This window comes from Cyanistes caeruleus, chromosome 25, assembly GCF_971803275.1.
Source record: "Cyanistes caeruleus chromosome 25, bCyaCae1.hap1.1, whole genome shotgun sequence".
In the NCBI taxonomy this organism is placed as follows: Eukaryota; Metazoa; Chordata; class Aves; order Passeriformes; family Paridae; genus Cyanistes; species Cyanistes caeruleus.
Window position 1 is genome coordinate 5,744,720 of NC_141725.1, and position 23,490 is coordinate 5,768,209.

The following is a 23,490-nucleotide window of genomic DNA, read 5'->3' on the forward strand; positions in this document are numbered from 1 at the left end:
TGGGGCTGTCCCTGCTCCCTGGCGGTGCCCAAGGCCGGGCTGGACACTGGGAGCTCCTGGGACAGGGGGAGGTGACCCTGCCCAGACCTTCCAGGTCCCATCCAACCCAAACCATTCCCTGATCCCACGACACAGCCGTTAGAAAGAAGAAAACATTTAATACTTTCATTCAGAGATACAAGTCAAGAATTGTGGGTCATCATTTTTTCCCCTAAAAACCAGGAGAAACCATTACCAAAAAAAAAAAACAAAAACAAAACAACAAAACCAAAACCAAAAAAAAAAAAAAAAAAACAAAACAAAACAAAACAAACTCGAGCGAGTTGTCCCAGCTGACAGAACGCGTTTCAATCCACCTGAGCAGGAGCCGGGGTCCCCGGGCCGTGACCCTGCTCCCCCCGGGGAGGGACAGCGGGGTCAGACAGACACACGGACACTCAGAAACCCCCTGCAGCAGGACAGGGGAGCTGCAGCACAGCCCTGCCCGGAGCTGGGGCTCCACGAGGGGAGAACCCACTTTTGCAGGGAGGAAAACCTCGGAGCGCAGCAAGCTGCTCTGGCCAGCCCTGGCCCCGGGAAGGACAGCTGAGGGACCAGGGGTGGCACAGGTGACACTGAGATGAACCAGCCCTTTTCCCACCGCAGCAGGGGTGCTGCCCGGGGAGGGGGCCAGGGGAGGCACCCGAGGGGCTCCAGCCCCAGGAGGGATCCCCGGGAAGGGGGAACGTGCAGAGCCCCGGGCACAGGAGCCACAAGCTCTGCCCCCACCAGACACAGCCCGGGCTGGGACCCAGCTCCTCTCCCTGCAGAGACCCCTCGGGTGTGAGCGACGGCGGGGAGTTTGCAGCAGGAACAGCCTCGGGTCCAGGAAAGAACCAGGGGCAGAAGGAGCAGGCTCCCCCCGGGGGCTGAGCTCTGCGGGCAGGGGACATCGCTCCTGTCCCTCTGGGATGGGCAGGGGCGGCTCTGAGAGCCCCAGGCAGGGCTCAGCACCTGCCCTGCAGGGCTGCCTTAGTGTTCTCTGCGTGTTTTAGTGTTGCTGTGCCCCAGCTGCCCTCCCCTGATCCCTCGGGGATCCGTGGGGACGGGGCAGCACTCACTGGGGCTGCCCTGCCCTGGGGCTGTGTGTCCAGGACACATCCCCAGGACACATCCCAGCTCATCCCTGTGTGTCCAGGGCACATCCCAGCTCATCCCTGTGTGCCCAGGACACATCCCAGCTCATCCCTGTGTCCAGGACACATCCCCAGGACACATCCCAGCTCATCCCTGTGTGCCCAGGACACATCCCAGCTCATCCCTGTGTGTCCATCCCAGCTCATCCCTGTGTGCCCAGGACACATCCCAGCTCATCCCTGTGTCCAGGACACATCCCAGCTCATCCCTGTGTGTCCAGGACACATCCCAGCTCATCCCTGTGTGTCCATCCCAGCTCATCCCTGTGTGCCCAGGACACATCCCAGCTCATCCCTGTGTGTCCATCCCAGCTCATCCCTGTGTGCCCAGGGCACATCCCAGCTCATCCCTGTGTCCAGGACACATCCCAGCTCATCCCTGTGTGTCCATCCCAGCTCATCCCTGTGTGTCCATCCCAGCTCATCCCTGTGTGTCCATCCCAGCTCTCCCACCTGGCTCATCTGGGCACTGGATCCAAGGAAGGACAGGGACTGGGGAGGGCCAGGGCCAGGGCAGAGCTGCCCGGGGCTGGGGGTGGGCAAAGTACCGAAGTTCAAGCACCAGAAGGACAAAAAAAAAAAAAAAGGAAAAAAGAAAAAAAAGGAAAAGAACCAAATTGCTGGGGGGAAGGGGCCGTGGGACCCTTCTGGTTTGTTCCCTGGGAGCGCCTGGCCCCGAGGTGACGCGGGGAGGGCGGGCTGGAGCTGGAATGGAGCTCGGGACACTCGGGGCGGGAGCGGCGCCGTTTCACTGAGGTAGCGGGACCAGCACTTCCACGTAGTTGAGCGGGAAGAAGCCGGACTGGCCGTGGATCATCCCCTCGTACCAGTTCTCGTCGATCTGGTTCGTCAGGGTGATGATGTCGCCCTCCTTGAAGCCCAGCTCGCCGTCGTTCTCGGGCTCGAAGTCGTAGAGGGCTTTGCAGCAGGGCTGGTCCAGGGGGGCTGTGGGGACAGCGGGGACACATCAGCAGCACCCACACGGCCCTGGGATCCTGCCACGGGCTCTGCATCCCGCCTGGGCTGCCAGGGCGGCTGCCACGGCCTCCTCCGTGATCCCAGCCCCGCTCCCAGCCCCGCTCCTGCCTCCAGCAGCGCCTGCTGCTCCTGCTGCACTCCTGATCCAGCCCCAGCACGGCTCCTCATCCCTCTGCACAGGGGAGAAGCTGCCCTGTAGCTCAGTGGTGGGGCTGGACACGCAGGGGGACTCTGCAGGGGTCACCCCACACCTGGGGGGACAGGAGGGACAGGACAGCAGCTGCCTCCCTGGCCACGGGGTACAAATCCACGAGCAGCCCCCCAGAACTCGGAAGGAGCCCAAAGTCTCATTCCCCCAGCTCGGCTCTGGGATTTAAGTGCCATCTTTTGCCTGCAGAAGGATTTTCAGTGGGATTTCCTGCTGCTCACTCTCTGCACTGGTATTTTGGGACTCAGCTTCGGAGCTGGGAGAATCCCAGTGGAAAGGGACAGAGCTAAGAGAGACCCCCGGGGTCTGCAGGACCCCCCAGCCCTCCCCACCGTGCTGGGGCTCTCCCAGGCACGACAGGGGCAGCCAGCACATCCAGCTGCTCAATAGCCCTGCAAGTGCCCAGGGCTGCGGGGACGGGGCTTGGAGCAGCCTGGGACAGCGGGAGGTCTGGCCCAGGGCAGGGGGCGGATTGGGATGGTCTTGGAGGTCCCTCCTAACCCAAACCATTCCACGGTTCCAGACCCACAGCAAGGGAGGGCCCAGCATGGGAAGAGCACTCAGAAATCCCCACAAGCCGCAGGCAGACGTTGATGGGTTTGAGAAGTCCCCAAATCACCGGGCTGGCCCCACCACCACAGCCCTGCTCCACACTCCCAGCACAGCAGCTCCAAGCCCCGGCCCAGCCGGGATCCCAAGGTCCTGCAGGAGGAACCACGGACCCCACATCACCCCACAGCCCCTCCGAGGCCCAGCTGGGACCACACCCCACAAACTGCACCAGTCGAGGCTCTGCCTCCTCCCTCCAGCCTTCCACAGGGACACGGGGAGCAGCAGTGGGAGGGATCCAGGCTGGGTGCTTCCAAGAACAGGGAAATCCTTGAGGTGTGTGACCTCTGGTGGGGAAGCACCCGATCCCTCGGGATCAGGACATGCCCGGGTGCCGGGAGCTGCTGCAGCTCCTCCGGGTGAGCCAGGCCCAGGTTTTGGGGTGGAAAATCCCACTGGAGCAGGGTTGGGTTAATTCAGGTTAATTCAGGGCTCAGCCCAGGCTCAGCACGGGGGGATGAGCAGCTCCACGGAGCAGCAGCAGCGGGGAGGAGCAGCCAGGAGGGACGGGGAGAGGAGGCCACACACGGAGCAGTGCAGAGGGAGGAAACTCACGGATACTCCTGACGGAGGACCGGGACGGCTTGTCCGACCGGAAAGAGGTGGAAGCTGCTTCCAAACAAAAGAGAGACATGCTTAAACCAACGGGAACGGGAGACAGGGACAGGCAGGGCCCAGAGGGGTCTGTTAGGAGAAAAGCAGGACCCCCATGCTGTTAGGAACCTGCTGGGATCAGGGAGGGAGGGATGCAGCGGGAGGAAGACAAGGAGGGAGGGAGGGAGGCTTCAGTTTTCCTGTCTGGCACTGACAGCGAGAGGCCCAGGCTGGAGACCCCTCTGGCACATCCCCAAAGCCAACACAGCACAGGCTCCTGGGTCCCAGGAGAAAACAGCCTGCTCTAGAGGCATTCTCCAGAGCCACGGGCTCGTGCAGGAGCATCCAGCACACCGGGAACGTCCTGTGCAGGCACAGCAGCTGCCCTCCTTCCCTGGGAGGCTGCTCCACAGGCACCAGAGAACACCTGGGACAGCGTTACCTGAGACTTTGGGGGTGGGGTTGCAGGAGAAGCCCCCGTTGGACTGGTCGGTGTCCCTGAAGTCGTAGGTCTCCCTGGGCTTGGGTTTGTATTCCCGCTTGGGACGCGAGGACGCCTCCCTCATCCTGGGACAGGGAAAAGAGCCTTGGGTAAGGCAGCAAGGAACGGAGCAGGACGGGATGGACACGGTGTTTGTCCTCCTGGGGGGCTGCCCAGGGCAGGAAGGGCTTTGCAGACAGGGATCTGTCCCTGGCAGGGGGCACTACCCCAGGGTTTGGGATCTGCCCTTCCAGAGGGCTCACACGTGCCAGGTTTCACTGTGGAATGCTCAGGAATTCAGGCCAGCAGAGGACACTCGTGCTGTAGTTTGAGAGCTCAGGCTTGGCAGGATCCTCCCAGCTCCTCCCAAATTCAGAGCAGGCACGGGATCCACTCCGCAGTGTCTCCCAGCAGGGAAGAGCAGCAGGGCAGCGCTGCCAGGTCCTCCCCAGAGCGGGGAGGCTGAGGAGGGAGAGCTGGGACGAGCCTTCCTCAGCCAGGACTTGGGCTGGATCTGACACCCAACTAAATCCAGATCCCACCTGCAACAGCCAACAGCTTTTTCATGGCCAGGCTGGTCAGGGCTCAGAGCAACCTGGGGTAGTGGAAGGTGTGAGCTTCCCACCCCACCCACTGAGGGACCCTGTGATTCCAGAGGATGTGATTTCCAGAGGATGTGATTTCCAGAGGATGTGATTCCAGAGGATGTGATTCCAGAGGATGTGATTCCAGAGGATGTGATTTCCAGAGGATGTGATTCCAGAGGGTGTGATTTCCAGAGGATGTGATTCCAGAGGATGTGATTCCAGAGGATGTGATTCCAGAGGAACCCCAGGCAGCATCCCGGACTCACCTGCGCTTGAGCTTCTCGGCGAGCTCGTCCAGGATCTGCACGGCCTGCCTGTGGTAATCCAGCTGGGCGTCCACCAGGGCTGACAGCTGGCTCACCTGCTCGATCTGGGGAACCACGGGGCTGGATCAGTGCTGCTCCCAGTTGGAGCCTCCTGCGCTGCCCCGGGGCTGGGCTGGGTGAAGGCAGCCTGGGGAGCCCGGGGGAGGCTTGGGATTTCTGCTGTTTGGGGTTTTTGGGATTCTGCTGTGTGGGACAGAGCCCGTTTCCTGCCACTCCGGGTTTGCCAAGCCCTTCCCAGCTGTGCTGCCCCCCAAACCGACCCCCAGCACCCTGAGAGGAGCCTGTTTGGTGCCAGGATCAAAGGCCTGTCACATCACCCACATCTGGGCGTTCCCAGAGCTGAACCTCACTCGGGAGGGGTGGGAATCGGGGTGTGATCACAGCCTGCCCCCGAGACCCCGCCCCAGGGACCCCCAGCTCTGCGCTCACACACTCACATCTGTCTCCAGGAGGTTGTGCATGCTGGTCTCTGCCACTTCCTTGGATTCCTCAAACTTCTCCATGGCCTGCCGGAGCTCCTCATCGGGGATCTTGCCCTGTCGCTTCTTCTTGTAGTCGAAGTCCAGGCGCCTCCCTTCCAGCTTCTTGAGGTGGTGCTGGGGGAGGATGGAGAGAGCAGGGAAGAGGGAAAAGCCAGAGGCTTGGGAGGACAGCTCTGGTTACAGGCCGAGCTCACTGGTGTCAGACACCCGATCCCCTGGGGCTCCCACCTTTGCTCCAGGTGGCAGAGAGGCCCCAGGGTGTGATGGGGGAATGATTCCAGACCCTTTCCACTGAGGAAAAGGCTGCAGAGCAGCTTCTGTTCCCCACAGAAGGCTTTAGGGAAGGTGAAGAGCCCCCCAGGAGCTGCAGGGATCTCTGGACAGCAGGAATGTGGCTCCTGGGCACTGCACTCCCAGATCTCGGGGCAGGGATGGTAAAGCAGCCCCACGGAACCGGGGTACGGACAGGCACTGAGATAATAATAATAACCTGGTTATTTCCACTGAGAGTGAAACTCCCTCAGGAGACCTGACTGGGGAGCTGGAGGTTGGGATGGATCCTGTTCCAAAGCCTGGAGCTGACTGTGTGTAGCACACAGGAGCTGCTGTTCTCCCCGTGAGACCACGGAGGGCTCCTGGGGATGCTGAGACCTGAGGGGAGCTTGGAGCCCAAATTTATCCCATCTGGGAGCTCCCAGCACTAAGAACCCAACTCAGCAAGCCCAGCAGGGGTGTTGGGATGTATTCCCACAGCACCCTCCATCAAAATGGCAAAGGGAGAACCATTCCAACCTGCATCCAGCCTTTTGGGCTGCTCAGGAGCAGCGGGAGCAGCGCTGAGCAGGGAGGAAATAGCAGAGAGTCTGGAGGGAGAAAACACACACAGTGCAGGGAACTCCTGCCAGCCCCTGGTCCCCAGCACTCCAGAGCAGGCTCCGTGCACCAACAGCCAAAGAGCCCAGAGAGCAGGGAGATGAGGAGGACAGGGGGTGCTTACCTGGATCTCTTTCAGGTCTTTGTCACACAGGTTCTGCAGGGGATCAATGAAGTTTTGTTTGACTTCGATGTCCAGCGAGTCCTTCACCTCTGCCAGGCGCTTCATGGACTCGCCGGCGTCGAGGAGCGCGTCCCCTGCGGGACAGCAGCAGGGAGAGGGGAATTAAACACAGCCCGAGGAAGCCCTGGTGTGTCCCAGAATCACGGGATTGTTTGGGGTGGGAACATCCTAAAGCCCATCCAGTCCCACTTTCCACTGCCCCGGGTCGCTCCATGCCTTGGACAGCCCCAGAGCTCAAAGCTGCTCACTGAAACCTGCTCAGCTCCTCCCTTTTCTAAGGCTCTGGCCACTCTGACATTTAAGCCAGGCAGACTTGCAGCAAAGCACATTCAGTGCAGGAAACATTTAGTGATGAAATTATTCCTGTGCAGCTTTGGCAGAACAACGATTTCAGCAGTGCATGAACACAGGAAAACGCAGGAGAGAGAGAGAGAGGGTCAAGGGAAAACATCTCTCCACTGTCCAGCTGGAAAAATCAATAGACCAGAAGTGTTATTTTAATTGTAATAACTCTGAATAACCTGGAAGTGAGGGATGGAGCCCTCAGCGCTGCTTTAAGGAGGCCATTAAGGAAATAGAGTTTGTGTGTGCTCCTAAAAGCCTCCTGCCCTGGCTCTCCTCAGTCCCTGTGAGCCAGGATTGATGCAGAGCTCTGAGCTGGCCAGGGAGGATCTCCAAAATCCTCTGTCAGTCCCAAAAGCAGCCAGAGGTTTTTAATTTTCCTAAGGCAAGGCAGCTCCTCCCTGCCCTGGCAGAGCCAGCTGTGCTGCCCGGGGCCATCACGTGCGCTGGCCGAGGTTCCAGGGGATTCAAACTGATGTCACCAAAAGGCTGCACCCCCTCCTCCCTGCCACTCACACGTGGCCACAAGGAACAGCCACGCCAGGTTTCTTGGCTCCAGCGTTCCTGTGGAATCACAGCAAGGCTTGGGTTGGAAGGGATCCTTTTGGAGCTGTGTGAAACTCCCAGCCTTGCTCTGTCCCGCTCCTGCTTTGCTCTTCAGTTTACAGGGAAGTTTTTATTCTGCGTGAAAATTTATCTCAGTGTTTAATAAGAGAGTGGGTTGAGATCCAGGATAGCTGGGATCACCCAGTAACAGAATGGTTTGGGATGGAAGGGCCTTAAAGCCCAGCCAGCCCCACCTTCCAGTGCTCCAGCCTGGCCCTGGGCAGTGCCAGGGATCCAGGGGCAGCCCCAGCTTCCCTGGGCACCTGTGCCAGGGCCTTTCCCCCGTCACAGGAATTCTTCCCAACATCCCACCTACACCTCCTCTCCTCCCCTTGGAACCTGATCACTCTGGAAGTTTTTTAACCCCTTTTAAGCCCCACAAAATTCACCCAAACCCTTCCAGGATTCCGAGGGACACCTGGGAGGTGAAGCAGGATCCCCTCTGCCCCCGAGGCCGGGGGACACTCACCGAAGTTGGAATCCTCTCCCAGCTCCTTCCCGTAGCGGATCATGCACTCCCCCAGCAGCCCCTCGGACTGGGGGTAGCCGGGGTTCTTCACCTGCCCGCGGATCTTGGACATGGTGTTGAGCATGGTGAGCTTGGCTCTGGAAGCTGCCACACAAACGCCTCAGCCTCTGCCAGCTCTGCATTCCCTGCACCCCCTGCCAGCTCTGCATTCCCTGCACCCCCTGCCAGCTCTGCATTCCCTGCACCCCCTGCCAGCTCTGCATTCCCTGCACCCCCTGCCAGCTCTGCATTCCCTGCACCCCCTGCCAGCTCTGCATTCCCTGCACCCCCTGCCAGCTCTGCATTCCCTGCACCCCCTGCCAGCTCTGCATTCCCTGCACCCCCTGCCTGCTCTGCATTCCCTGCACCCCCTGCCAGCTCTGCATTCCCTGCACCCCCTGCCTGCTGCCAGCCTGGTTTCCTTCCCCCCCCTGCTGCACCCAAAGCTGGGAGGCTCCATTGTCTCCATCCCCCAGAAATATCCCTTGCTACGAAGAAAGGTTTTTTCCAAGAAGGAAAGCAAAAGTAGTTCCGCAGTGCTTGGCCAGGAGAGGCCAAAGGAGTTTCCCCAGCCCTCCCAGGGTCCCTGGAGCGCTCTCTGGAGCAGCTGGCTGGGAGGATGCAGGGCTGACAGAGCCAGCCATCCCTTCCCAGCCCAGAAACAACACTTTTCCTGGACATTCCCAGAAAAACGGGTCCCCTTAGGGCCTCTCTAGGTCTGAGGCAAAGGCTGCATCTGTCCCTGCTCAGCAGCCTGGATTCAGGGCTAGAGGGGACCCCAGATCTCCACTGACCCAAAGCTGTCTCCCTGCCCAGCTCCCTGTTTCCCTGGGAAGCTGGGCAGGGGACAGGGGAGCGCCAGGGGAGCGCCAGGCCCTCACCTGGGTTGGGCTGGAGGTACTCTATGGTTCTGGTCAGCACTTCTGTCACAGCCTTGCTGGTCAGGTCCACTTTCTGCAGCAGAGACGAGAGCCCAGTGAGGATCAGCTCAGGGATTCAGCCAGTCCCACAGGAGCCATGGGGTGATTCTGGGGATTGCTCTGGTTCCCCACTCACCTTTTCCATCTCCTTGAAGTCATCGTCTAACTTGGTCCCTTCGGCCCCTCCGACCTTCTCGCTGACCAGCTGTGGAGAAAGGACAGGGGAGGGGGGTCAGGCTCTGAACTCCCACCTCATGGAGGAATTCCCTGTGAGGGGAACAGGGATGGGCCACACAGCGCCTGCAAGACAAAGGAGGCAGCAGGAACAGCCCAGAGCTCCTGAAAAAGACCCCAGCAAACCCCCAAACATCCCCCAAAGCTCGGCTCAGTCGGGATGTTCCTCACCCACCGGCAGCTCCTCAGCTCCCTAAATCCCAGCCCACGGCTCCAGCTCCAACGCCTGCTGGAAAAAACAAGCAGCACAAGCGTCTCTCAGCTCCATTTGGAGCCAAGGACTCATTTTCACACACGGCAAATTCCAAGTAAACAGGGAATGAACACGCTCGGCTCCCGGCAGCCAGCATGGAGCAGGGCTGGAACCGCTGCAGCGGCTCGGGAGCTGGGACAAGGGGCTGGAATTCCTCGTCAGAGGAGATGTTTGGCAAGCTGGGAAGCCAGGGCTCGTTTATGGCAAGGCCTCAGCAGGGTTTTGAGGGGACCCCTCGGTGCAGGAGCAGCCGCAGCCCGCAGTGAGCTGCCCAAGGGTGACCGGAGCCTCCGTGAACCCAAAGGGTCCCTCCCTCAGCCCAGGGACCCGGGCAGGGAGTGCCTGGGGCTGCAGGACATGGGAATTGGCCAAAATTGCAATCAGGGAATCACTGGGGTTGGAAAAGACCTCCAAGATCACCACACCTGACCTTGCTCACCTCTAACCCGCCCCGAGTGCCACGTCCATTCAGGTGGGGGCTCCACCAGTGCTGTGGGCAGCTGTGCCAGTGCCTGGCCACCCTTCCATCAACAAATTTCCCCTGATTTCCAATCTAAACCTTCCCTGGTACAACCTGAGGCCGTTTCCTCTTGTCCTGTTGTTCCCTGGGAGCAGAGCCTGACCCTCAGCTGGCTCCACCCTCCTGTCAGGGAGTTGTGGGGAGCAATTAGTGGTTATTTTCCCCAAACAACAGCAAATTCCCCATCCAGACATCCAAAGTGGTCTGGGAAACCTGGCACAGGCTCCCAGGGCTCCACTGCCAGGATTCCTCCTGTTTGTACTGAAAACTCCAGATCTGAAGGAACAATCAGGTTTGTTTACTCTAACATCAAACATTTGATTTTTATCGAGGCTTTCTTCCTCTGGAACACTCCTGCTCCCGTGGGGATACAAAATGGGGCTGGATGTTTTCTGAGGAAGAGGAGGAGGGACCCCTTCAGGGAATTCTCCAGGTTCAGAAGCACCTGGAGACACCAAACCACGGGGAGGAGAAGGGAAAGGGGAAGAAGAGATGGGAAAGAAAAGGAAAAAGAGAGAGGGAAGGAAGGAAAGCCCTCCAGCACAGCTCTGCCCCAGCTGCCACCCCTGTCCCCTGTCCCCTGTCCCCTGCCAAGAATGCCACAGCCACAGCAGATCCCTTCCACCAAGCTGGCGCCTCTGGAAGCCTGCTCTGTTCCCTGACACACCTGGGCAGGGTTCAGGCATCCCAGGCAGTTCCATTCCCACTTTTCTCCCTGGATTTGCAGCCTGGGAAGCTGTAAATAACCCCTGCCAGCACTCTGCTCCAGGGCCCGCGTGCCAGGCCGGCAGAATCCATCACCACAGCCATTCCGGAGGCTCCACACCCTCTGGAGAGCCCAGAGAAGCGAAGGAGGCAAAACCCCCTCATTTCCAGACTAATCTAATCCTCCTTTTGACGTCCAAGAAACGCTGCTGCTGCCCTGCTGCGAGGGAATAATAAGATTGAGGTTCTCTCCCTGCTGGCTCTAATTAAAGTGGGAGGTGTCAGCATGGGAGGGAAGGAGGAGGGACCCCATCCCCACATCCCAAACCCGTCAGGAAGGGACACAAAGCGACACAGATCCCCTGATGTGAGCCTGGAGCAGCCGGCACCGGCTCCTTGCTTAACCTGGAGGAGAGGGAGGGAGGGAGGGAGGGAGGGAGGGAGGGAGGGAGGGAGGGAGGGAGGGAGGGAGGGAGGGAGGGAGGGAGGGAGGGAGGGAGGGAGGAAGGAAGGAAGGAAGGAAGGAAGGAAGGAAGGAAGGAAGGAAGGAAGGAAGGAAGGAAGGAAGGAAGGAAGGAAGGAAGGAAGGAAGGAAGGAAGGAAGGAAGGAAGGAAGGAAGGAAGGAAGGAAGGAAGGAAGGAAGGAAGGAAGGAAGGAAGGAAGGAAGGAAGGAAGGAAGGAAGGAAGGAAGGAAGGAAGGAAGGAAGGAAGGAAGGAAGGAAGGAAGGAAGGAAGGAAGGAAGGAAGGAAGGAAGGAAGGAAGGAAGGAAGGAAGGAAGGAAGGAAGGAAGGAAGGAAGGAAGGAAGGAAGGAAGGAAGGAAGGAAGGAAGGGTTTATCCATCCATTGCACAAGGGAACGGGGAGGCAGTTGGAGCAATGCTGGCGCTGCAGATTCCAGCAGCCCTTCCCCCAGGAAGCAGCTATGGGGCTTTTTGGAGGATGTGCTGACAATTCCTCTGCATTTCCATTTCCTGAGCTGCCAGGAGAAGGCTTGGGATACATCCCTGCTCCCCTGGCTGGGATCCAACCTCTCCCAAGGCCAGCCTGGGAAGGGACAGCACGAGCAGACACGGAAAGGGTTAAAAAGCAAAGCAAACATTTCGGGAGTGGAAGAGCAGAACGAGTCTGGGCTCCCTGGATCCAGGACGGGGACACATCCAAGGGCTTCACCCTGGGAGAGCCGGAGCCTTCGGCCAAACACTTCCCAGAGCAAATATTGGCACAGGGCGCTGCAGCCGGGTGCCACGGGCCGATCCAATCTGCTCCCGGCTGGCATCTCACCTGGAATTCCACCCACAGGGCCCCGCCAGGGAGGCAGGGCTGGAATTCATCCCTCACTCAGCAACACACAGCTCAAATGTGCCCCAGACAGCTCCGAGCCCGGGGAGGTGCCTCGGATTCCTGGGGAGCAGGGAGCGTTCCCGGCAGCTCGGCATCCAGCCAGGAATCCTGGGATCCACGGGGGCTGGACACGGCCCAAGGCTGCTCCAGCCACGCTCCACTCTGCAGCTCACGGGGGATTCCTTCAGATTCCTTCAGGTTCCTTCAGATTCCTTCAGATTCCTTCAGATTCCTTCAGATTCCTTCAGGTTCCTTCAGATTCCTTCAGATTCCTTCAGATTCCTTCAGGTTCCTTCAGATTCCTTCAGGTTCCTTCAGGTTCCTTCAGAATCCTTCAGATTCCTTCAGATTCCTTCAGAATCCTTCAGATTCCTTCAGATTCCTTCAGATTCCTTCAGAATCCTTCAGGTTCCTTCAGGTTCCTTCAGATTCCTTCAGGTTCCTTCAGATTCCTTCAGGTTCCTTCAGGTTCCTTCAGAATCCTTCAGATTCCTTCAGATTCCTTCAGGTTCCTTCAGGTTCCTTCAGGTTCCTTCAGGTTCCTTCAGATTCCTTCAGATTCCTTCAGATTCCTTCAGATCCCTTCAGATCCCTTCAGATTCCTTCAGATTCCTTCAGATTCCTTCAGATCCCTTCAGATTCCTTCAGATTCCTTCAGAATCCTTCAGATTCCCTCAGATCCCTTCAGATCCCTTCAGATTCCCTGGCAGGAGCGTGGGAATGGGAACAATCCCGACTCTCCCCCGTGCCCAGCCCCGGCGCGGGGGAAGATGTTGGGAATGAAAGAGCCGTTGTTGGAATGAGCCAGGGGGAAGAGGGAGAGGCAGGAACGGTGCTCATGGGGAGTGGGAAGGAGGGATGCACAGGGATCCTCCCGGCAGCTGCCCTGGAATGCCCTGAAGTTCCCACAACACTGGGAATGCTGCGTGGACGCTCCCAGGAGCTTGGCCTGGGTAAATCCAGCAGCATGGGAGATCAGGAGAGATTCTGGGAGCACAGCTGGGGAATTCCTGCATCATTCCAGGTGCAGAGGTGGGGCAGAGGTGGAGGGAAAAAAAAGGTGATTTTTAGGCTGCAGCACCAGCAGAATCCCTGATAAAGCTGGGAAGGTGCCAGCAGCCAAACTCCCCCAGCCAAGGAGCTCCTCGAAAGCTGCAGGAGGGCAGATTCCAGCACACCCACCCTGAAGGTCTCATCTGCCCAGCTCATGGATGAGGGAGCCTCAGCCCGTGTTATTTTCTGCTCATCACCAGCTTCCCCACGGGATTTCACAGACCTCATTTTAATATTTTGCTCTCCAGCCTTTAAATATTTTAAAACGGAAAATTATCCCTAATTCCCTCAGCCTCAAACAAGCAAAACACACCAAGAGAAACCAAAAAAAATCAGGGTTTTTTTTTTAAACTCGCTTTCTTTTTTCCATCGCAGTCAGCCCTATTTATAACACATCAAACATTTGCCATCCTTGCAATCAAAACAGTTCCCTACAGTCGACTGAAAACCTTATTCCTGCAGACTCTGGGGTATCAAAGCCTTCTTCTTCCTCCCCTCCACCCTCCCAACAGCAAGTTGCCCTCAAGAAATACAAAAACAAACCCGCAGATGAACAAACAGAGAAGCAGCTCTGCCCTCATCCCAGCCCAGGGGGAAAAGCCAGCCCACAAAGGCAGGGAAAAGGGGCTGGGAATGTTCTGAAGCCCCAAAGCTCGGCACAGACGCGGAGGAGAAGGAGTTAAGGAAAGCCAGGGTTAACTGGGATCGCTGGTGCCCAGTTTCAGCCGTGCCCAACGGCACAGATCTGTGGGATGCTCTGTAAAACCCAAACAGAGCCACCAGCACCTCCCCAGCTCAGCAGGGCGTGACTCCCTGGAATCCAGCTTCGTTTTGGGTCATCCCCATCATCCCAGCGCCGCGTCCCGCGGAGCCGGCGAGAGCCGCGCCAGCCCCGTGTGCTGGAGCCTGGAACGGAGCAAAGGGCTTCAGCCACCCAGCCACTGGGGCTTGGCAATGGCAGGGCTGGAAAAACACCAGAACCTCCTGGAAAAACACTCCAGTCCAGCTGCAGCACCTGGCAAAGCCTGGGGGGTCTCCTGGAGTGCCCCACACGGCTCTGCTGCCACGGAGGCTTCCTGCAGAACCAGCTGGTCCTGGGAGGTGTCCTGGGCCATCCGGGATCCCAGGCAAGGATCCCAGCCCAGGATCCCAGCCCAGGATCCCAGCCCAGGATCCCAGCCCAGATCCCAGCCCAGGATCCCAGCCCAGGATCCCGGCCCAGGATCCCAGCCCAGGATCCCAGCCCAGGATCCCAGCCCAGGATCCCAGCCCAGGATCCCAGCCCAGATCCCAGCCCAGGATCCCATTCCAGGATCCCAGCCCAGATCCCAGCCCAGGATCCCAGCCCAGGATCCCAGCCCAGGATCCCATTCCAGGATCCCAGCCCTGCTGGGCTCAGCCCATCCCAGGATCCCAGAGCAGCAGGCAGCCCGGGTTGGGGCGAGCTGGGCACACCCCGAGCACAGCTCACACCGATCTGAGCAACTCCTGACCTACTTTGAGGAGAAGAAAACAGATCCCAGTGTTTATTGTGCAGAGCAGGGGAGGAACAATTACCTCCAGCCTTGGAAGAGGGAGGCACATTCCCAAGTTCCCAGTGGCTGCTCCATCCCTGGAAGTGCCCAAGGCCGGGTTGGACGGGGCTTGGAGCAGCCTGGGACAGTCCAAGGTGTCCCTGCCATGGCAGGGTGGGACTCCATGACCTTCAGATCCCTTCCAACCCACACCGCTCTGTGATCCTGGGAATTCTCACATCCCCTCCCGGCAAACCGGAGGAGGAGCAGGAGCAGCCGGAGCTGTCGGGCTCCAGCCCCTCGGAGCACACCCTGTGCTGCCTCCCAGCGTCATCCCTACGGATCCCACCTGCCTGGGGCACCTGGACACTCCACTGCCTGATCTCCCCGAGAAACAGCTCCCAGGAGCATTTCCCCTCAGCTCTCCAACCCTCAGCCTCCTCCTGCACTTCCTTCCCTGCGCTTTTCCCATTCCCATCCCACCAGAGGCCAGTCCTGGCTGAGCCTCACAGCCGAGGGATGAGCTCCATGATGGAACCGTGGAGTCACTGGCTCGGAACAGACTCGTGCCAAGGCACTGGAGGTGCTGGGCTGCCTCCAGACACGTGCGCAGGGAAAACGTGGAACACCCTGAGCTTCCCACCCCCTCAGCAGCTGAGAGCGGGATCTCTCCCCTCCCCACAGCGCCACAGGAATTCCTCGATCTGGAGCAGGAAGGTCAGCCTGGAACAATGAACAGCTCCTTCCCTTCCCTCGGCCCGGGAGGAAAAACTTCCCAGTGACCTCGGCTCGTAATCTTATCCTATGGAAAGCGCAGGGAAGAGCTGCGCAGGCGGCTTTCCAGGAGCCACCTGCCAGCCCTCCTCCTCCTCCTCCTCCTCCTCAGCATCGGGTGACTCATCTCCATCAGCAGATGGGCTGCAGGAACGAGGACAGCGGGAATTAAAGGCAAACCCAGGATTTCAGCAGCAGCCCAGCCGAGGGCACCGGGAGGATGCTCCGCAATGCAGCTGCTCCTTCCCGGCCGTGGGAATTGCTCCTCTCCGGGGCTGAGGGCACAGCTCAAGCCCTGCCTGCCAGCCCTGCTCACCAGGCTCATCGGGGCCATCTCCCAGCTCCTCCTTCCAGCAGGACACAGAGGGGCTGAAGGGCACGACCCTGTCCCCAGAGCAGACTCATCCCAAAGGATGAGGGTTTCCATAGGATTCTTGGAATGCTCTTGCTGCAGGGATGGGGGCAGCTCCCAACAGCCACTTGCATCCTGTTTTCTCCTGTTGTTACTTCTCACACAGTCTGAACCACACCAGACACAACTTCCATTCAGCTGGGAAAAAGAATCACGGAACTGCGTCAAGTTCCAGGGAAAACACAAACACGTAAGGAAGCAGCTCCTGATTTCCCCTCACACACTCCCAGTGACTTCAGCAATGGAGAGGAAGTTCACTAAACTGAGGGCAAACGTGGAATTCTGGCCTTGCATGCAGGATTCCTGCGCAGCCTCCCCCTGTGAATCACAGCCTGCCTTGTCCAGAGCTGCTGAGCCATCCTTCCCCAGTGGATCCGAGCCCTGGACAGCTGGAGCTGCTCCTGAGGTGGGATGGGAAAGTGCCAAGTGCTTAAAGTGCCTCCCAGGAATTGCAATCCTGGAGGAGCAGCCAGCTTTGTCCTGTGCTCAGCGTTTGGAGGGTGCTCCGAGGGATTCCCCAAAAAACAAGGGGAAAAAGAGGGAAAGGAGGGTGCAAGACACCTGCAAATCCCTGGGGAAAAAAACACCAAGCTGCAAAAATAAAATAAAATAAAGCAAAGCAGCAGAAGGGAATTCTGCTCCCTGTGAAAAGCAGGAAAAGCAGCTCCATGAGGCGCAGGACACTGCTGGGATCACCCAAAGCGAGGATACAGCAGGGGACAGAGAACCTCTGGATTTGCAGGATGCTGGGACATGGAGAGCTGCTGGGACACGGCTCCACAGCCACCAGGGAGATCAAAAGAGAGCCAAGGCCCCCCAAAGGAAGGCAAAGTCCTGTTCCCAGCCGGGAGAGCCCCGTGCAGAGCACGTTCCACACCGGGAGCGGGCCCTCAGACATCAAAGGGACAGAAATGGCTGAGGACACTGTAAACACACGCTTTCCTTGCTCCTCTCAATTGTAGGAAAAGCTCCGTGGCTATCGGAGCAGGGCACTCATCCTAAGGAAAGGGAGAGTGGGAAGGAGCGATCCCAGCACCCCTAAGGGCTGGAGCTGGATCAAACTGATCCTCCAGAGCTCTGCACCAGCGCCTTCCCCCCACTCTGCCTGCTCCCAGCCCATCCAGGACGCCGCTCAATCCCGATTTTTTCCCTCACTGCACACTGAGACTCATTTTGGAGTGGCTGAAATGGGATAAAATCCCCCCCCAGCACTTGGCATCACCGTGGCCTTGCCGCCCTGCAGGCAGAGCCAGCCCACAAATCCCGGGAGACGACATTTGGATGATGTTTTATCCCAGAGCCTTTGCCCTTTGCAGCTCCCCCAGTGCAGTCAGGAGGAGCTTTAGAGGCACAGGAGCTCCTCCAACATCTGGCACTGCGGATTTGTGCTGCCCCTGCTCCCCCGGAACCACGGACACACAGCAGGGAACAGGACGGTTCCTAAGCCAGGGAAGAAAACCAGGGAAAGGAAACAAACACCCAGCACCTTCTCCTGCAGTGGATTTGCTTCGGGTGTAGAGAAATGTTTAGCCTTTTTCTGCCTTTTTCATCATGACAGTGGCAAAATTAAGTTTAAATGTGGCTAATCCTGGGATGCCAAACCAGATTTGGTTGGGAAAGTGGTTAATAAATTATCGCTGGAGAATAAAGGCTGGCCCAGCCAGGGGGTGCAGCCGGGTTTTCAGGCTCTAGGATGAATTATAAAGCATTTTCTCAATTAGGAAAAGCCCTTTAAAGCTTTAATCATGCAAATTTAACCTTCTGTCTCAAAGACAGAATTTCATTATGGAGATGTTTAACTCATCTCTTTTTTTTTCTTTGGAGCAGAAAGGCAATTTAATTAGTGACAGTACCATGAACTTTATTAATAGCCAGGCATTAGGAGATCCTAAAATTCCCAGTGGCTTTAAGAGGAGTGCTTTTATTAATTAGCTATTGGTGGCAGGGCTGGAAGGGGGGTTACAAGGCTTTCCTTGGAAGCAGGAGCAATCCAGAGTCTCCTGATGGATTCTCCATCCACTGGGAGAGGAGCAGGACCTCGGGCACCTCTGGGCAGCCCCAAAACCAGGAGAGGAACCCCCAGCTTTGTCCCTGAGCCTGGGCCAGGCCCTTTCCTGCCACAGGAACCTTTCCTGGAAGGGATCACTGGCTGAAGGGACGGGGCTGAGGGGAACAGGAAAAGGAAACCTGTAAAAAAATATTAATTATCACTTTTATAATGACAGGGAGAGGCCAAGCTGGGCTGGATCCTGCACAAAGTCCTGTCATGGAGCAGCTCAGGAAAAGGGAAGCTCTGGGATGCTGTGGGGCATTCCCAGGACCTGGATCTTTCCTGTCTGATCCAGGGAGGAAGGCTGGGACACGGCTGTGGCACAGCTCGGAGGGAGCAGATCCAAGGAAAAGACAGGGTCAGGCTCCTGCCTGCTCCCAGCCCAGCCATCACATCCCAGGCTGGGTTAATCCGTGCAGCTGAGGATGGGGAGGAGCAGGGACAGCGACCTCAGAGCCCTCTGAAACACCAACAGGGAGAGTGTCCATGTGAATGAGTCCAGCTGGAATTACACAGCCAAACCCCTCAGGATTAGGGATTTATTTCACTCCTGGAGTTTTCAGCATCCTGCTCTAGGAGGGACAGACACAGCAGGACCAGCCCCTCACATCCCAGCTCCATCCCCGAGGGCAGCCTGGGCTCTGGCACTGGGGCTCTGCAGCCCTGCTCCCTCCCCAGCCCCCGGAATTCCCACAGGGATGGGGCTGGGAGCCCTGGCAAAAGGCTCTGGCAAATGCAGGGATGGGGGAGAGGAAGAAGAAGGAAAAAAAAAACCAAAATGTGCTAAAGAAATGAATCAGCTTTTACAAGGCAGGCTGCCTGAGCTCATCCCCATTTTGCTCTTTCCCAGGAGGAAAGCAGTGGCAGGGAAAAGGGGGAGGAAGGATTTCCTGCTGCTGCATCCAGGAACCATCCCCTGTGCAATCAGCTGGATAAATCCATGATTTCAGGCTGATGACGTGGATTCAGCATCCACACGACCCCCCCAGGCCTGAGTCACGGATCCTGCCCTGATCCCAGATTCCCCAGCTGCAGGAGAACGCTTTCCCTGGCTGACATCAGCCACGGCCAGGGGAGCAAACGCAGCAGGATATGGAGAGCTGGAGTTTCCCAGCTCTGGTTTGTGCCTCTGCCTTCCAGGAATCTCCCGTTCCTGTCAGAGCCCAATGGCTGCACAAACAACCTTAAACGGGGGGGAAAACCAATTTATAGGAAACTCTGGAGAGAAACAATCCTGGAAAAATGAAAGCTGCTTGGTTGTGGGGCTGCTCAGCTCCAGCAATGATTAACCAGCCATCACAGGGACAGCGTTTTGATGCCAAATCACGCAGGAAAAGGAGAAGGAATCCACAGGAAAATAGCAGGTTTTCCCCTGGATGTGGCAGAGGCAGCTCTGTGAGTGTCCAGCCAGCACCAGCCAGGCCTGAAAGGATGCACTGGCACCTCATCCCTGCCTCCAGGAGCTCTGGGGACACTCAGCCTCTGCCACACGTGGAGTCATGGAATGGGTAAGGCTGGAGAAGAGCTGTGGGGCCCTGAGCTCTGTGTCCCCAAGTGCCACATCCACGTGTCCTGTGAACACTTCAGGGATGGGGACTCCACCGCTGCCCTGGGCAGCCTGTTCCACTGCCTGACAACCTTTTCCATGGAAAAAATTTGCACTAATATCAAATTTCAGCCTGACTGAGGCCGTTTCCTCCGCTCCTGTCACCCTGGCAGACCAAGCCCTACCCCCTTCCAGGAGCTGTGGAGAGCAAGGAGGCTCCCCTGAGCCCCCCTTTCCCCGTGGATCCACAGAAACATCAGCAGGACAGCCACCCCCAGTGCCAGCAGGGCTGCAGGGAGCCAGGGGAGGATGCTCCGGGATGGATCCCGACTGGAAGCGGAGCTGGAGGATGTCACCCCAGCAAATCCAGCCTCGGGAGCAGATTCACGTGGAAAGATGAACCCAGGAGCTGCAGGGGAAGCCAGCCCAGGTTAATGTTAATACAGAAACATCAGGTGCTGTGGGACAGAGGTTGGCAGGAGGATCTGGGCTGGCAGGAATCAGCAAAATCCCTCATTTTCCCAGTCCAAATTCCCGTGTACAGATAAGGAGCTTAGAGCCTGCCGCTGCCAAATCCCTCCCACGGGAACTCCCTGCTCCCCTCCATGCTCACACGGGGCTGGGGCCTGACACAGCTTCCCAAGGATGTGGTGGCTGTCCCATCCCTGGAATGGAGCAGTCTGGGACAGTGGGAGGTGTCCCTGCCCATGGAATGGGATGAGCTTCACGGTCCCTTCCAACCCCAACCATCCCAAAGACACCTCCTGCATCCCAGAGGAAGCCTGGAGAGGCCAGAGGGAGCAGGGCTGACTTATTATCAAAATACCCCAAATGAACAACAGAAAAAAGGAGCTTTTGGAAGGTTCATCTGAGAAAGGGAAGGAAAAAAACCCACATTTGAAAGCAGAGCACAAAGTCACCGCAGAGAGAAGCCCGGCTGAGGAGGGAAGAGGGAAATCCCAACCCAAGGAGAAGTGAAGGAAATCCCAGCTCAGCAGCACCGAGAGCGATGACCACAAAGGCCAGAGCAAAGGGGAAGTGCCCTCCCTGCTGTCCCCTCAGTGTCACCCTGCTCACACCACGGCAGCTCCTGCGGGAAGCTCACGCACGGAAATCATTCCCTGCTGGCCCAGGAGCTCGGGAATGCCGGGCCCTGCTGGGCCCAGCCGCAGCCCCTGGAGCACATCCCGGGCCAGGCAGGGAGCAAGGGGCTATTTATGGTCAAAAATACCTCTGGAAGCCTTGGGAGCTGTCATCAAACTCAGGGAAATGCGTGTGTGCCACGGGCTGCTGAGTTTTAATTAGCACTTGCCTTCCCTCCTCCTGGAAAATGGCTCTGGATGTGGAGGAGGCTGGGCTGTGGCTTGGGCCAGCGCGAGCTCCTGAGCCCAGGCAGGCCTGGCAGGGTTTAGGCTCAGCTCAAACAGGCGTTGGGAGCACGTTAATCCAGTCTGGAATGACAGCAGCGCCCAGGGCTGAGCCCCAGACTGGTCTGGGTTGGAAGGGACCTTAATCCCAGGCAGTGCCAGCCCTGCCAGGGCAGGGACACCTCCCCTGTCCCAGGAGCTCCGGCCCTGTCCAGCCCGGCCTGGGACACTCCCAGGGGATGGAAGGAGATGAGCTCTGGGGTCTCCTCCAGCCCAGGTGATCCATGGGCAGCACCCCCAGCAGCTGTGGGCTCTACAAAGGGCAGCACACGGCGATCCTGGCATTCCAGAGAGCTCCTGGGCTGCTCCTGCCGCCAGGTGAGCGGGATCCAGGCAGGATCCCCGGGATCAGCCAGCCCCACCGTGCTGCTCCCCACCCCTGGCAACACCCCCAGCATTCCCTGGGATTCCCTGGAACAGCAGCCCGTCCTGCCCACTGCCTGGGAAGATTTGCAGGATTTTAGGATTTCCATCAGTTTGTACAAAACCCAAACGGTGCAAACGAAGCTGTTTCTACACCAGAAGGTCCCTGCGAATTCCCGGCTGGATGGAACCTTGGACCAGGCAGGCAGGGACTTCCCACCCTGCTCCCAGCTCCAAGCTGCTGCTGTTTCTCCCCCTTCCTCAGAATGTTTTCTCCAGCTTTATTTTCTCAGAGAACAGTTTGCTGTGAACAGGCAGAACCTGTTCTGGACGCACTCGGAGCCGTTCCCCATCCGCAGCATTTGCCAGCACGACTCGGGTTCGTTTTTTTTCCAGGATACTCCGAGTTCTCTCCCGCGTGTGGGCGCCCGGCTGCCTCACCCAGGGGAGACGTGGGCTTGGAGGAATCACATGGATGAGGCCCACGAGCCAAGCCCTGCTCCCTCTGGATCCCAGACAGGGATCCCAAACCCCCCGGGGTCCCTGCAGACCCCGCTCCTGCCTCCGTTTCCCTTCAATTAAGGACAGACGTGGAACAAAACGTAACATTTTAGGAAAGATCTTCCACATGTTGGGCTTTGGCAGCCTCTGATGGTTTGAAGGGAGCCAAAAAATAACTAATCCTCCCCTCCTTCAGCCAAGGGCTGAGTGGGACCAGAGGGGGGAAAGGGAAGGAACGGGAGAAGGGGAGAAAGGGAAGGAGGAGACAAAAAAATGGCCAAACTGGAACCAGTGACTCCCAGTTTCCAGTCAGAGCATCCTTAAATGATGGACACCTCTGTCCCTGGAGCAAGGGGGGAAGCACCTCTGGAGGAATTTGTAATTCCTGCAAAAAACAGTTTCATTGGGGGGTTTAAAATGATATTTTTGGGCTTAGGAACACATTAGTTCTGAGTCACCGAGGGGTTTTCACCTCCTGACACCACCATGGCACAGCCAGGCCGGCAAAATCCTCCCACACCGAATTCCCAGCACGACCTTTCCCCATGGAAATTGTGAAAAAAAACCCACCCCACCATGGTTGAGTGGGAAACAGGGTGGGGGATGACTTCAGGAATTTGTTATTTTGCTTTTCTGAGTAAATAAAATGGATTTAGGGAAATAGAGCCAAGGCAGGAGGCGACACACGTCGCACACAGGGGTGGGATGAGCTGAAAGGGTTTAAACTCAGTGGTGGAAAACACGATCTGTGCCAAATTTATCTGGAATTTAAAACAGGGGCAGGAAAGCAGCAGCAGAGGGGGATTTGTGATTCCTGAATCCTTCCCAAAACGCATTAAAAAACCCTCACAGCTGTTAACAGGAAGCGGTGGGAAGGATAATTCTGCTCGGGGGGATTGGGAATGGCCACCCCTCGCTGGAGGGTGAGGGAAAAGGTGTTTAGGAACCTTGTTCGAGGCGATTCCCACATGGAATGATGGAATGGTTGGGGTTGGAAGAGACCTGAGAGATTCCATCCCATTCCATCCCATTCCATTCCATCCCATTCCACCACCCCAGGCTGCTCCGAGCCCCGTCCGGCCCGGCCTTGGACGCTTCCCGGGATGGGGAATTCGGGGGAAGAGCTCCAAGGACACAAACCCCGCGATCCCGCCTGCGACTCCCGAGGAAAAATTCCCAATTTTCCCGACCGTCCCCGGTCCTTTCCCGGTGCTCGGGGCTCCCCCTCAGCCCTGCCCGGCTGCTCCGCAGGCACCGGGAGCTTCCCGAGCCGCCGGATCCCGGCGCATCCCGGCTGTTCCGGGCCCGGGCCGTTTGTGCCGTTTGTGGGAACGGGAATCACCCCCGTTCCCCGCCGTGACCCCCCGTGTCACCGGGCCCGTTCCCCGGTGGAGGAGCTTCCCTCCCTCAGGAGAACGGGACCCCCAGACCGGCCCCCCGGGATCACCGGGAGCCAGCCGCCCGGGACACCGGGGGGTGCCAGGCTGGACACCGGGGGAACCGGCGGGCCCCGCACCGGGACACCGGGAGGGGATAACGGCGGGGATCGGGCACCGCCGGGGCAGCAGCGGCCCGGACGGGTTCTCCGAACCGGTAAGGGAAGAGCGGCCTCCCCGGAGCCCAACGGCGGCGGGAACGGGCGCGGGGTGCCGGTGTCTCACCTGGCTCGCTTTGTAGAACTGCTTCTTCAGCCCCGCCACCGACATGGTGCCGGTGCCGGTGCCTGGCCCGGTGGCGGCGGGGGCCCGGTCTGCGGGCGGCGGGAGCTGCTGCGGGGGCGGCGGGAGCCTCGGGAGCCTCAGGACGCTCCGCCCGTCCCAGCCCGGCCCGTCCCCGCCGCCGCTTCCGCCGCCGCCCGGCCCCGCCCCCGGCCGCCACCACCGAGCGGCCCGGCCGGAGCGCCCCGCGGAGCGAGCGCGCCC

The 23,490-nt window shown here is 58.6% G+C and overlaps 1 protein-coding gene across 15 annotated transcripts; it reads right to left on the reverse strand.

The window, feature by feature from the left end:
* Positions 1 to 138: 138 nt before the first annotated feature.
* SH3GL1 (SH3 domain containing GRB2 like 1, endophilin A2) lies at positions 139 to 23,442 on the reverse strand. Of its 15 annotated transcripts, none has more exons than XR_015279267.1 (12): positions 23,230 to 23,417; positions 9,010 to 9,078; positions 8,835 to 8,907; positions 7,915 to 8,058; positions 6,438 to 6,571; positions 5,396 to 5,554; positions 4,899 to 5,002; positions 4,007 to 4,131; positions 3,526 to 3,579; positions 1,541 to 2,120; positions 1,278 to 1,415; positions 139 to 1,220 (listed from the first exon to the last, which is right to left on the reverse strand). XR_015279267.1 is itself a non-coding variant. In XM_086863132.1 (10 exons), exons 1-10 carry the CDS (start codon positions 23,272 to 23,274, stop codon positions 1,924 to 1,926), a joined length of 1,104 nt encoding a protein of 367 aa, XP_086719258.1. In that variant the 5' UTR covers positions 23,275 to 23,442; the 3' UTR covers positions 139 to 1,923. The 15 variants fall into 15 exon arrangements, 3 of the variants coding, with proteins under 3 accessions (XP_086719258.1, XP_086719257.1, XP_086719260.1); XR_015279265.1 differs by having other exon boundaries at positions 3,526 to 3,582; XR_015279269.1 differs by lacking the exon at positions 1,278 to 1,415 and having other exon boundaries at positions 1,448 to 2,120; positions 23,230 to 23,420.
* Positions 23,443 to 23,490: the final 48 nt, after the last annotated feature.